The sequence below is a fragment of the Trichomycterus rosablanca genome, chromosome 13 (assembly GCF_030014385.1).
Source record: "Trichomycterus rosablanca isolate fTriRos1 chromosome 13, fTriRos1.hap1, whole genome shotgun sequence".
Taxonomy (NCBI): Eukaryota; Metazoa; Chordata; class Actinopteri; order Siluriformes; family Trichomycteridae; genus Trichomycterus; species Trichomycterus rosablanca.
In genome coordinates, this window is record NC_086000.1 from 5015876 (window position 1) to 5030973 (window position 15098).

A 15098-nucleotide genomic window follows, 5' to 3' on the forward strand; every position below is an offset into this window, starting at 1 on the left:
GTAGATTCGCGACATGTTGTGGTAAACTGAGACTCGGGGAGTTCACTGTGTTGATGACTCGTTTACATGCGAGTCGGCTCTTTGAGTCGGCTCTTTTTGGTAAACACAGGGAATCGACTTCAGATGAACAATCAATCGGTTCAATTTCAAAGCTTTTGCATTGAACAGAGATACATAAAAGCCATTAAAGTTTATATATGTACATATATGTATATATATTGAGTTTCAAAATAAAGTTTATATATATGTATATATATTGAGTTTCAAAATAAAGTTTATATATATGTATATATATTGAGTTTCAAAATAAAGTTTATATATATGTATATATATTGAGTTTCTTCTTCTCCTGGGCCTTTGTCCCGCTCGGTTGCGGGGTCAGCGCTTTGACGGATCACGATCCGCGCATCGATTTGGCACAATTTTTACGCCGGATGCCCTTCCTGACACAACCCTCCCTATTTTATCCGGGCTTGGGACCGGCACTACAATGCACTGGTTTGTGCATTTAGCGGCCAGGTATCTATAGGACAATTCAGTGTTTCCAATTAGCCTGGTGGCATGTCTTTGGACTGTGGGAGGAAACCGGAGCACCCGGAGGAAACCCACGCGGACACGGGGAGAACATGCAAACTCCGCACAGAAAGGACCTGGACCGCCCCACCTGGGGATCGAACCCAGGTCCTTCTTGTTGTGAGGCGACAGTGCTACCCACTAAGCCACCGTGCCGCCCCATGTATATATATTGAGTTTAATTCCATATATATCAGTTTTCATTCCATATATATATATATATATATATATATATATATATGGAATGAAAACGGATATGGAATGAAAACTGATATATATGAAATGAAAATGATATATATGGAATGAAACTGATATATATGGAGTGTAAATGATATATATGGAAAGAAACTCAATACAGTATATGTATGGAATGAAAAATGATATATATGGAATGAAAAATTATATATTTGGAACGAAAATGATATATATGGAATGAAACTTGATATATATGGAATGAAAACTGATATATATAAAATGAAACTCGATATATATATATATATATATATATAATGAAACTTGATATATATAAAAATGAAACTCAATATATATGAAATAAAACTTGATATATATGGAATGAAAACTGATATATAATTAAAATGAAACTCAATATATATATATACTATATATATATATATACAGTGTATCACAAAAGTGAGTACACCCCTCACATTTCTGCAAATATTTTATTATATCTTTTCATGGGACAACACTATAGAAATAAAACTTGGATATAACTTAGAGTAGTCAGTGTACAGCTTGTATAACAGTGTAGATTTACTGTCTTCTGAAAATAACTCAACACACAGCCATTAATGTCTAAATGTCTGGCAACATAAGTGAGTACACCCCACAGTGAACATGTCCAAATTGTGCCCAAAATGTCAATATTTTGTGTGACCACCATTATTATCCAGCACTGGCTTAACCCTCCTGGGCATGGAATTCACCAGAGCTGCACAGGTTGCTACTGGAATCCTCTTCCACTCCTCCATGATGACATCACGGAGCTGGTGGATGTTAGACACCTTGAACTCCTCCACGTTCCACTTGAGGATGTGCCACAGGTGCTCAATTGGGTTTAGTCCATCACCTTTACCTTCAGCTTCCTCAGCAAGGCAGTTGTCATCTTGGAGGTTGTGTTTGGGGTCGTTATCCTGTTGGAAAACTGCCATGAGGCCCAGTTTTCGAAGGGAGGGGATCATGCTCTGTTTCAGAATGTCACAGTACATGTTGGAATTCATGTTTCCCTCAATGAACCGCAGCTCCCCAGTGCCGACAACACTCATGCAGCCCAAGACCATGATGCTACCACCACAATGCTTGACGGTAGGCAAGATACAGTTGTCTTGGTACTTCTCACCAGGGCGCCGCCACACATGCTGGACACCATCTAAGCCAAACAAGTTTATCTTGGTCTCGTCAGACCACAGGGCATTCCAGTAATCCATGTTCTTGGACTGCTTGTCTTCAGCAAACTGTTTGCTGGCTTTCTTGTGCGTCAGCTTCCTTCTGGGATGACGACCATGCAGACCGAGTTGATGCAGTGTGCGGCGTATGGTCTGAGCACTGACAGGCTGACCTCCCACGTCTTCAACCTCTGCAGCAATGCTGGCAGCACTCATGTGTCTATTTTTTAAAGCCAACCTCTGGATATGACGCCGAACACGTGGACTCAACTTCTTTGGTCGACCCTGGTGAAGTCTGTTCCGAGTGGAACCTGTCCTGGAAAACCGCTGTATGACCTTGGCCACCATGCTGTAGCTCAGTTTCAGGGTGTTAGCAATCTTCTTATAGCCCAGGCCATCTTTGTGGAGAGCAACAATTTTATTTCTCACATCCTCAGAGAGTTCTTTGCCATGAGGTGCCATGTTGAATATCCAGTGGCCAGTATGAGAGAATTGTACCCAAAACACCAAATTTAACAGCCCTGCTCCCCATTTACACCTGGGACCTTGACACATGACACCAGGGAGGGACAACGACATATTTGGGCACAATTTGGACATGTTCACTGTGGGGTGTACTCACTTATGTTGCCAGCTATTTAGACATTAATGGCTGTGTGTTAAGTTATTTTCAGAAGACAGTAAATCTACACTGCTATACAAGCTGTACACTGACTACTCTAAGTTATATCCAAGTTTCATGTCTATAGTGTTGTCTCATGAAAAGATATAATGAAATATTTGCAGAAATGTGAGGGGTGTACTCACTTTTGTGATACACTGTATATATATATATATATATATATATATATATATAAAAATTAAACTTAATATATATGGAATGAAAACTGCCCCTATATGGAATTAATGCCCTTCCTGATGCTACCCTCCTGTTTCTATCTGGGATTGGGACCGGCATTGAGAGTGCACAGACAAGTGTACCTATTAATGGATAAGCTGTTTTAGCCAGCCACCCCCACGGACTTTAGCCAATAATGTCCATGCAGACGCCAGACCAGATGATAGCACAGCTGATATTCGGCCTTGAATCCACCAGATCTCAGCAATAGTGGGATAGCAAACTTTACCGAGTGCCCCAGACACTAGTCTTGGGTTGAGCTGGTTCCACCTGTACCTGGAAGGCAAAAATGGTCCTCAATACAGTAAATTCAATATAATTTTAAAGAATGAAAACCACACAGATATAGAAAGAACAATGACACCTGATCTTTTTATATTGAGCTGTTCAAAAGTGGACTTGCTTGAGTGTTTTAGATCATTGTCCTGCTGCATAACACAATTGTGTCTAGGCTTTAAGTCATGAACTGATAGACATACCTGGTTCCATCAGTAATGACAAATCATCCAGGTCCTGCGTTAGCAAAGCAACTCAAATCCATCATACTTTCATGTTTGACGTATGAGTCTTGTCACATCTGGCGTAAAGTTAACACTGCATTCCACCATGAAAGCATCAAGTCTTCCACCTTTGACCCATCAGTGCACAGAATATAATGCAAAATGTCTTGTGGGTCTGTGTGTTCTTTGTGTGTCTGTTAAGTTTTGTACAGGTCTCAGGAATGTCACTTGGAAACAATGATCTGTAAATATGAGGAATAGCGGTCTCTTCATCAAGGCGTGGAAGAAAACCATTGTTTACTTGTGCTGAAAGGAAATTGGCTGTGATTTGATTAAACAAAAAACAGGTCTGCCATAAAGTAAAGCTTTTAGGACAACTGTGTTACTGGCAAGTCAAGTAAGCTTATACCATATAGAAGCACTTTGTAGTTCTACAATTACTGACTGTAGTCCATCTGTTTCTCTACACACTTTGTTACCCTGATTTCATGCTGTTCTTCAATGGTCAGGACCCCCACAGGACCACCACAGAGCAGGTATTATTTAGGTGGTGGATCATTCTCAGCACTGCAGTGACACTGACATGGTGGTGGTGTGTTAGTGTGTGTTGTGCTTTTCTGAGTGGATTAGACACAGCAGCGCTGCTGTAGTTTTTAAACACATCACTGTCACTGCTGGACTGAGAATAATCCACCAACCAAAAATATCCAGCTAACAGCGCCCCGTGGGCAGCATCCTGTGACCACTGATGAAGGTCTAGAAGATGACCGACTCAAACAGCAGCAATAGATGAGCGATCGTCTCTGACTTTACATCTACAAGGTGAACCAACTAGGTAGGAGTGTCTAATAGAGTGGACAGTGAGTGGACATGGTGTTTAAAAACTCCAGCAGCGCTGCTGTGTCTGATCCACTCATACCAGCACAACACACACTAACACACCATCACCATGTAAGTGTCACTGCAGTGCTGAGAATGATCCACCACCTAAATAATACCTGATCTGTGGTGGTCCTGACCATTAAAGAACAGGGTGAAAGCAGGCTAAAAAAGTATGTAGAGAAACAGATGGACTACAGTCAGTAATTGTAGAACTACAAAATGCTCCTATATGGTAAGTGGAGCTGATAAAATGGACAGTGAGTGTAGAAACAAGGGGGTGGTTTTAATGTTATGGCTGATCAGTGTATGTATTTTTGGCCCACAATAATCACAGAAAAGGATAATTTATAGGAATAATTATAATCCCAATTTACTCAGTTTGTGTCAAAATATTTCGTTTATTACTTTTAAATTATAAAGCTAGCCTGTTTCATGCTAATTGACATGCTAGTACACCGTCAAACTAGCGGATGTTTGGCGCTATCTGGTGGTAAAATTGTAAAAATGTTTTGATCGATGTATTATAAAAAAATATCATTTTATACACTATATTACCAACAGTATATGAATACAACCTGCTAATTATTGAGCTCAGGTGTTTAGCCATACCTACAGCTTCAATCAATTAGGCAAATTAGGCGTATTAGCAAAATTGCCATCTTTTTGCAATAAACCAAACAAAAACAATTAAAATAGTTCAACACAATTAATATAACATGTGGTTTCTCTCAATGACAACTGCTTTGCTTCTTCTGCCGCTAGAAACATACAGAATGTGGCAGGCAAAATGGATTCAATCAAGTATCTAGCCATCTTAGAAGAAACTGAACTTTCTAACAGGGCAGTGACTCCAATCATACCTCCAAGTCCATCAAAACTTGGTATTAGACGAAGTCCTGGAAGATTCTGGAATGGCGTCTTGGTGTGATTTGAAAAGGTTAGTTGGAGCACACAAAGCCAAGTACTGTATATTAGTGACCTGGAGGTCAATGCCAGCAAATCTGGTTAAAATCTCAGTCTGTACAGCCGAAAAATACAGCTGTATGTAAGTCACCTTCATGTCCTAAGGTGGCATAGCATGTTATGCTACTGTGATAAATATGGGGGTACTTTGGAAAACCATTGTCACTTAACAGAGTCTTCCCACTGGTATTTGAAGAAGGTTGTTGCAGCACACAAACCAAGGAATATTACTGATCTGGAGGTCACTGCCAGCAAATCAGGTTGAAATCTCAGTCTAAACAGCCTGAAAATACAGTTGTATGTAAGTCACCTTCATGACCTAAGGTGGCATAGCATGAGAAACAATTATGCTACCGTGATAAATATGGGATTAGGAGTACTTTGGAAAACCATAGTCACTTAACAAAGTCTTCCACTGCATCAAGAAACTCAATCTAACACTCTATTAGACAAAGAGAAAGCCATACATCAATTTTATGCAGAAATGCTACCAAATTTTTTGGGCCTGAGCTCATCTCAGATGGACCGAAATACACGTGAATCGGGAAACGTGAAGCGGTCAGCTTTCAGCTTGTTGTCAGTGCCACGGACTGGGCAGCATGCCGTATGAATCTTATCACCTACACTTTGACGAGTGCAGTGCAGCTCAACACTGTGTACGAAGAGACACACCCTGACAGCACTGTTTTCTCATCTCTGTGCAGGCGCCATCAATCAGCGTTAGTTATGAGAGAGAGACCCTATCCGGCTCCCATATCTGAACAACGGGGCGATCGTTGTTCATGTGGCCGCTCAGCCTAGCCGGTAGGCAGAGCTAAGATTCGATACGATGTATTCGAGATCCAGCTCTGGTTCCAGCATGCGTTTTTACCGCTGCGCCACCTGTAGTTTAAGAATGCATGTGCTTCTGTCTCCTATTCTTCTTTAGTCTTTTAAGTCCACAATGCTTCTTTGCTTCTTATAGGATAGAACCCAGGTCCCTGGATCTGCCTTCAGTTTACCGTAACTATACACACAACCAAGTACCAACACACATATCGGTAAACAAAACATCTAGGGCATATAAATTTGCCAGCTTTTAATGTTTATTTAAAAAGAGAAACTGGACCACATTTGTACATAATGATCAAGGATTTTAATTCTTGTATCAGTTTTAATATCGTTACAGAAAACGTTTTATAGTACAGGGGGGGGTTTAATGTCTCCTCATTGCTTCAGTATATTCCGTAGGAGTGCTGGTCTTGTATCTGTACAACATTAGTCTTGCATTTGTTGACTGTACATTATAAGTATTTAGGTTAAAAAGGCTATCTGCACTTAAATAAGTCGAACGGATAAAGGCGTCCGACGCTCAGCCTGTGGGAGGGGGCCGAGCTTGTTGGATAGAGGAAAAAATGGGAGTAATAAGGGCAGAGCGAATGGGGTGTTCAGATGTTCAGGGCTGGCGTACGCGGCCGGTGAGACTTCCGTATCTCACGTACGATACCACCCCCTCATGTCTCATCTCTCGCCCTCGTGACCGCACGATCTCCCGACAGCCCGTTGGCCATAAACACGACTCACAAGATAAACGACGAGCGAAGCGATTTCCGTGAGGCCTTTATGGAGTCTTAATGACACGTCCATGGAGCATACGGTGTAATACTAAAGGGAAAAGCTGGGTCACCTTGGCGCGTCGTGAGGGCGCACTTGGGCGCGTCAGGAAACCGAAAGAGTCTCTGATAGCATGACGAGCGCTTTGGTTCCTCGAAAACGGGGTTTCTGCTGAAAATAAGTCCGCAGATGTGTTTTTGGACAGGTGCCTGCAGCTTTTTATTAAAATGCTACCGCTATCTATAAGGTCTATAGGTCGCACTGAACACACAAAAGCAATCGCAATGAAAGAGAATAGAGTTGCTTAATATGATGACATTTATATATAATTACATTAATAATTATATTAATTATATTACAGAATAAATCTCTTATGTTTCATATATATATATTTATATTCATTTAAAATGTTTTTCTTTCTTTGAAATACTGTCACGTCTTTAAATTCATATATTCATAAATTTCTTTGAAATGTTGATTATACTCGATCGACTTTTATCCAAATCAACAAAACGTAAAATGAAAAACCAAACGAAACAAATCAAACCCCAAACGAACCCCAAAACAAACTAGCTGTGCCGTTGCATATAACGTTATAATAAATGATATGTGGACATGCACCGCTTTTCTTTCGTTTCTTCTCACGTCCGCTTCGGGCGACATCATAGCCGCCCGATGACCATGACGTCCACCACCTCGCCTTTGTGCAGCTCCACGTATTGCTCTGTTTTAGGAGGCAGCATCAGAAGGCCGTTGGCACTGCGCATGCTCATCAGCCGACTGCTCATTTGATTTCCTGACCGAAACAGATAAAGTGCATAAGATCCCAAAATACGCCACAAAACCCCAACAGTACAGGTACGCTATGCTAAGTATGTGTTCTCTTTTACCTGTGCTCTGTGCCCAAGGCAGTGGTTCTTGGTGATGCCACGTCAATATACAGCGGTGGTATTCTGGACGTGGGTCCAACTTTACGTCACAGGAGAGCTATAAAAAGATGAATACAGCATGATGATGACATCACAACAGATTCATACATACATATTCGCCCCATATTGCCCAATTCGCAGTTTTCTCGATGTAACTGCTGCACGACTGTATTAAAAGCGGACCTAGTACCAAACTGTGAGGTCTTTCTATTTCCTCGGCTGCTTCCGTTAGATCGTGATCCGCATTACTGATTTGGCACAGTTTTCACGCCGGATGCCCTTCCTGACACGACCCTCCCTATGTATCCGGGCTTGGGACCGGCACTACAATGCACTGGTTTATGCATCCTAGTGGCCGGGTACCTACAGGACGATTCAGTGTCTCCAATTAGCCTGGCTGCATGTTTTTGGACTGTAGGAGGAAACCGGAGCACCCGGAGGAAACCCATGCAGACACGGGGAGAACATGCAAACTCCGCACAGAAAAGAACCCGGACCGCTCCACCTGGGGATCGAACCCAGGACCTTCTAGCTGTGAGGCGACAGTGCTACCCACTTAGCCACCGTGCCACCCCAGTACCAAACCTCGAGGTAAAGATACAAAAATTGGTACTGGGGTCCAACACTGAAGTGTTCAAGCTTACAAGGTTGAATATCAACTACGCTACCAACCTGGCAGGGCATCCAACAGATGCAACTGACCGTATCTGAGAGTGGGAGGGTGGAAAGGTTGGATGGGATTTCTCCCTACTGCTATATGCACTCGTGCTATGTATGAGTAAAGAGGAAGCAACATGGAGCATAGTGTGTCTCTCCAAACTCTCAGCTAGCAACTGTGCCAATATTAGAATAAGTGTCCACATACTTTTGGAGTCATACCTTCACATATTAGGACAAAATAAACTAGTTTTGCATCCTTATATGACAAACAGAAAAATGTAACTGTATATTTTAACTAACTAATCATGTTCAACACTAGATGTTGCTAGATTAAACTTGTTACGCTTCCTTCAATAAAACATCGACATCATCAATCATGATTATGTCAGAAAAAACATAAGATCTATACTTACCCTGGCTTTGATAATTGTGGGTCTTGGGTCCAGGATGCCCTGCATTTTTCTTAAAGCAGGGATTACAAAGAGGTTACAGGTAACAACAGCCGACACAGGGTTTCCTGAGAAGGATGGAGATAGATAGAGCGTGAATGGGAGCGAGAGGAGAGAAATGAACACATTATGAAAGGGATAAAGGTATAGTATATGGTGGGGGTGGGGGCAGGGGGGTGAAACAAGGCGAGGCTTAGGTTTGAGATCCGGAGGATGATGACGTGCTGCCTTTCCCAGCGCTGCTATTTCCAAACACAATTAAAGAGCAAATAAAAAGTGCTTAAAGAGAGACAGAGATGCAAGAGAAGAAGAAAGTCGTACTTCTATCTTTTTACTGAACAGATTTCAAATGTTTCAGCCACACACAGTTTTCTCCCAATCTAGTCATATCCAACTACCCTGGTAGTAATTGCAGCAGTGATAGGGAATCTCTCCAGCCCTCCCACCCGGTAGATGTTAGCCAATCACAGCTGTGACAGACATTAGCCAATCAAATCTGCGTATAACAATATATCTCGTATTATATTAATAATAAGAGGTCAATTTAAAGAAGGCTCACTGGCCTGCGAAAAGCCCAGACCACATCCTTCTTTTTTAGACTTTTTAGAACGTCCAATTGCCCGATTGCATCACGCTTTCTCTCCACTAATGCCGACCCCGCTCTGATTTGAGGAGAACGAAGCTAACCCACGCCCCCTCTGACACGTGGGCAGCAGCCGTATGCATCTCGTCACCCACACTAGGCGAGTGCATATGCGGATCAGCACTGTGCACGGAGAGCCACACCCTGATCAGCATTATTCCTCTACTCTGTGCAGACGCCATCAACCAGCCAGCAGAGGTCGTAGTGCATCAGTTATGAGGTCCCTCTTCGGCTCCCTCCCTGGATGAACAACAGCCAAACGTTGTTCATGTAGCCGCCCAGCTGGATGGCAGAGCTGAGATTCGATACGATACGATGTATTCGAAATCCCAGCTCTGGTGTGCTAGCGTGTTTTGCCGGTCATTAGCCTGGATTATCAGGGTTCCACTGCATTCAGACTCTTTGATGTGTTCCATTACTCATACAAGTTAATAATTTAGTGTGGCATAGATAGCTTTGATCCTAAAATAAATAAGAGAAAGAGAGAAAGAGAGGACAGGAGGAGAAAGGCTCCAGACATTCAGCCGTTTGACACCATTAAGCAACACGAGACTCACAGCAACACTCAGCCCAACCAACAGCGATACAGGAAGCCACAGAGCCACGAACAAAAGCTTGAAAGCTTCTCTCTCAGAAAACAGAACATAAAAAGATCACAAAAGAACGGACGAAGAGAACTTGTCAGCGTTTTCCCTTGGTGGTGCTCGTAGCAAAGGCTTCTGTAAGCTAAGGTGTATCATCTAGTGATATACCTCCAAGTATCTACTCGCCAGAAGACAAAGGGTTTGCGCTTGGTATCAGAATTTGTATTGCGGTTTATTTCCGTTTTCTGAGCTCATGGTAGAGTAGAGACGGACGAGCGGTTCCTTACTTCCGCGTGGAGCAGCGGGCGCGGGCGGCCTGCCGACCTCGCCGTCGCTCGTGGGCACGGCCTCGAGGAGAGTCGCCCCCTTGTCTCTGAAGGTGAAATTACCTTTAGCAGGGGAATATAAAGATAGAAAGAGCCGCTGTCATCGCTGACCGCCTGACCTGGAATACAAACTGGGCGCGGGTTCGGACAGGGGAGGCACCGTGCAGGCGAGGGAAGGGAGCTGGACGGATCTTTATTGGTTGGGATAGGCAAAGGGGCAGCCCGTTTGTTTTCTCTAGAATCTAAACGTCTTATGCTAAGGATAGATATGCTGAGTCATTGGTTTTAAGCTATAAACCACATCAACGGGGCACATTGTTCATTCCTGGGCAGATCCATACCTGGCAGAGCGAAGATCAGCTTCCGTGTGCCGTCGATATCCAAGGTGGCAAATGTGGTAGGAAGACTAAACACAAAAAAAAAGATAAATGTCACTGGCACTATTTTTAGTCATGTTAGTTTGATGTGCAATGCCCAGCCTTTGCCCGGTTCTTACCCTGGCTTCATGAACACCCGACCAAAGTGGATTTGGGCATGGAGGTCAATATCTAGGACCTGCTTCAAGTAGTCCTGATAGAGGAAAGAAAAAAAGACATTCATCATGCTGAGTAATCGAAGCCCCTTTGGCAGAACTGACAGCTGCAGGTCTGGGGGCAACCTGGATTGAGGCAGTTTATCCCATTCTTCAACACAGATCCTCCCTCAGATCCTGTTCGTCCGTTCGGCCGTACACTATCAGATATCAGTTTATCGTCACGCTGAAAGGTGAACTAATGCGCCAGTGTGGCTCCGATGTTTACATTGAAATTGTTACTGTGTTTGGCTGCATCGACTTGCCTATCATGTCTCCCAGTCATAGCATGATGCTACCACCACCATGTTTCACCACCATGTAGTAATGCTGTTATCCAGACGGTGTAAAATAGTGCTGGGCGTTCTGCCGTTTGGCAAACTCCACGCGGCCCGTCATATAGCTTTCGTTTTGTCACTCTGCTTTAACGGCATGATTTATGGAGTGCCTCAGGGACGGTTGTGCATCCAACAGGTTCTCATCTCTGCACCTTTGGAAGCTCTTTGTGACCATTAAGTTAAATCTAAAAAGCTTAATCCTTGTATCAAGCTCCTTCCATTTCAAGATAAGTGAGATCACTGTGGTCCAAGGAACACTCAAAGCCCTGATCTACTCCTTGCCACAAATGGCTTAGCGTTTGTCCTTTTCCCTTATAGACCCAGATGCTTGCCTTTCCAAACTATGTCCAATCGATTTAGATTGTAACAGGTGGACTCCAATTGAGTTATGGACACATCTGAAGAATAATTGAAGCAAACAGGATGCACCTGAGCGCAATTTGGAGAAGTCTGAATCACTTTGCTATGATGGGCGATTAAGTGGAGATTAAGGGTAAAATGGCAATTATATGCACTCAAAATCAAATTCACAACACAATAAAGTGTGGAAAGATTTCAAAACACAAAATACTAGATAGAAACTACTGCAATTTAGCACCGGTTCCGATTGATCATAGCTTATACCAACCACATGGCTGTGGTTATTGCCAGAGGCAAAATTTTTTAAAGAAATAAATACATTTAACGTGTACACGGATCAGCCATAACATTAAAACCACCTCCTTGTTTCTACACTCACTGTCCATTTTATCAGCTCCACTTACCATATAGAAGCACTTTGTAGTTCTACAATTACTGACTGTAGTCCATCTGTTTCTCTGCATGCTTTGTTAGCCCTCTTTCATGCTGTTTTTCATTGGTCAGGACTCTCACAGGACCACCACAGAGCAGGTATTATTTAGGTGGTGGATCATTCTCAGCACTGCAGTGACACTGACATGGTGGTGGTGTGTTAGTGTGTGTGTTGTGCTGGTATGAGTGGATAAGACACAGCAGTGCTGCTGGAGTTTTTAAACACCTCACTGTCACTGCTGGACTGAGAATAGTCCACCAACCAAAAATATCCAGCCAACAGCGCCCCATGGGCAGCGTCCTGGGCCACTGATGAAGGTCTAGAAGATGACCGACTCAAACAGCAGCAATAGATGAGCGATCATCTCTGACTTTACATCTACAAGGTGGACCAACTAGGTAGGAGTGTCTAATAGAGTGGACAGTGAGTGGACACGGTATTTAAAAACTCCAGCAGCACTGCTGTGTCTGATCCACTCATACCAGCACAACACACACTAACACACCACCACCATGTCAGTGTCACTGCAGTGCTGAGAATGATCCACCACCTAAATAATACCTGCTCTGTGGTGGTCCTGTGGGGGTCCTGACCATTGAAGAACAGGGTGAAAGGGGGATAACAAAGTATGTAGAGAAACAGATGGACTACAGTCAGTAATTGTAGAACTACAAAGTGCTTCTATATGGTAAGTGGAGCTGATAACATGGACAGTGAGTGTAGAAACAAGGAGGTGGTTTTAATGTTATGGCTGATCAGTGTATATACAATCCATATCCAGATGTGCAAAGCTTGCAGAGACAACTTTAAGCCTGATGGGGATACATACAGTCATGTGTAAAATTCCCACCTTCTCTCCCATGGACACTCCTCCAGATGTGATGATGACATCAGCACGACTGATTCCCTCGTTCAGCGCGTTCAGCAGGTCGTCCGGACTGCAAGCACAAGCGGAAATCAAATTAAAAAACCACACCAACTTCAATCAATCAATCCTAATTACTGTAGGCTGACTATTAATGGTTCACTAAGTAATCACAGACGAGGCAAAATCAAAGCGGGTCAAAGCTGATTTGACAGCATATTAGGTGGGTGGTCCTAATGTTTTGACTCAACAGTATATGACAGGGGTGTCCAAACTACAAGTTTTAGAGGTCAAATGAAAGTTGGCCCACAGGTTTAAAAAACCCCCCACGAAATTTATAGTTGAATTTGGGGTTGAGGTCAGGACTCTGTGCAGGCCAGCCAAGTTCTTCCACACCAAACTCTCTCATCCACGTCTTTATGGAGCTTGCTTTGTGCACTGGTGCGCAGTCATGTTGGAACAGGAAGGGGCCATCCCCAAACTGTTCCCACAAAGTTAAGCTGGTATGCTGAAGCATCAACAGTTCCTTTCACTGGAACTAAGGGGCCGAGCCCAACTCCTGAAAAACAACCCCACACCATAATCCCCCCTCCACCAAACTTTACACTTGACACAATGCAGTCAGACAGGTACCGTTCTCCTGGCAACCAAACCAAACCCAGAAGCGTGATTCGTCACTCTAGAGTCCAGTGGCGGCGTGCTTTACACCACTGCATCCGACGCTTTGCATTGCGCTCGGTGATGTAAGGTTTGGATGCAGCTGCTCGGCCATGGAAACCCGTTCCATGAAGCTCTACTCACTGTTCTTGAGCAGTGAGTAGCTACGTGAAGTTTGGAGGTCTGTAGCGATTGACACTATGCGCCTCAGGAGCCGCTGACCCCGATCTGTCATTTTACGTAGCTACCACTTGGTGGCTGAGTTGCTGTCGTTCCCAATCGCTTCCACTTTGTTATAATACCACTGACAGTCGACTGTGGAATATTTAGTAGTGAGGAAATTTCACGACTGGACTTGTTGCACAGGTGGCATCCTATCACGGTACCACGCTGGAATTAACTGAGCTCCTGAGAGCGACCCATTCTTTCACTAATGTTTGTAGAAGCAGTCTGCATGACTAGGTGCTTGGCTTTATACACCTGTGGCCATGGAAGTGATCGGAACACCTGAATTCAATGATTTGGACGGGTGAGTGAATACTTTTGGCAATATAGTCTATGTATATATATATATAGAGTACATACTTGTCTCCGACGATGCCGAGGTTAATGGTGGGGTAGCCGTGCTCCTGGATGGTGGCCAGCAACGTAGAACGGTTACTGTCCCTGATCTTTCCTGGATGGAGGTCGTCTTCCGGGTTCAATAACTACACAACACACACACACACACACACACACACACACAATAACTAGAAAGAACACACAGTTGAAATACAATTTAGATATTCCAAAAGACAGATGATGTACTCACTTCATTACCAGTGGACATGACCGCTACGACGGGGAACTTGTGCACCTCCACTTCTGTGACCCCCACCGTGGCCAAAAGGCCGATTTCGGACGGGCCCATGTGCGTCCCTTTGGCCAGCACACACTCTCCGCGCTTTATGTCGTGACCTATAGGCCTGCGTGTGTTGAGTTGACAATATAACAGGTCAATATATGACAACTATGTATACAAAGAATTTTATTTATAAATTTGAATGTCATTTAGTCATTTTTATTCCTTGTTATGAGTCCTCTGTCCACTAGACTTGAAGGTCAGTAAAAAAAAGCGATGATGACGCTGCCAGTGTGAACACAGGGTGATGAACGATTCTGAACGGAGGGTAAAATTGAACTTTTTTTGGGGTCACTATGAAGTCTGACTGCATGTTATTGTTAAGCACTTGTGGATCTGCATGTAAGCATTTTTTAATTAAGAAAAATGATGTGGATATTTTGCATCATGTCCCAGTATGAACAGTAAACCTTTGCTCATCATCTTATAATAACTACACAAACGTTACGACTCCTCTGTCACTTGTACCTCCCCCACACCCGCTGGCCTATAGGGTTAGTAAAAAATTGATGATGACGCTGCCAATGTGAACACAGGGTGATAAGCGATCAGCAAGTCGGGCGACAA

General features: G+C 43.4%; 1 protein-coding gene across 6 annotated transcripts in view; it reads right to left on the reverse strand.

Moving 5' to 3' along the window:
• Window positions 1-6285: 6285 nt before the first annotated feature.
• The window catches only part of gphna (gephyrin a), a 57394-nt gene continuing 48581 nt past the window's right edge, over window positions 6286-15098 (reverse strand). For 3 of the 6 annotated variants that reach the window (XM_063006785.1, XM_063006787.1, XM_063006784.1), the window contains 9 exons: window positions 14442-14595; window positions 14216-14337; window positions 12959-13046; window positions 10903-10976; window positions 10748-10812; window positions 10368-10469; window positions 8818-8921; window positions 7706-7802; window positions 6286-7611 (listed from right to left, as the gene is read on the reverse strand). In XM_063006785.1, the coding sequence (XP_062862855.1) occupies window positions 7478-7611; window positions 7706-7802; window positions 8818-8921; window positions 10368-10469; window positions 10748-10812; window positions 10903-10976; window positions 12959-13046; window positions 14216-14337; window positions 14442-14595 (940 nt within the window). In that variant the 3' untranslated portion in view covers window positions 6286-7477. The remainder of the gene's footprint in view (window positions 7612-7705; window positions 7803-8817; window positions 8922-10367; window positions 10470-10747; window positions 10813-10902; window positions 10977-12958; window positions 13047-14215; window positions 14338-14441; window positions 14596-15098) is intronic. The other 3 variants (XM_063006789.1, XM_063006790.1, XM_063006788.1) reach the window with 1 other exon arrangement.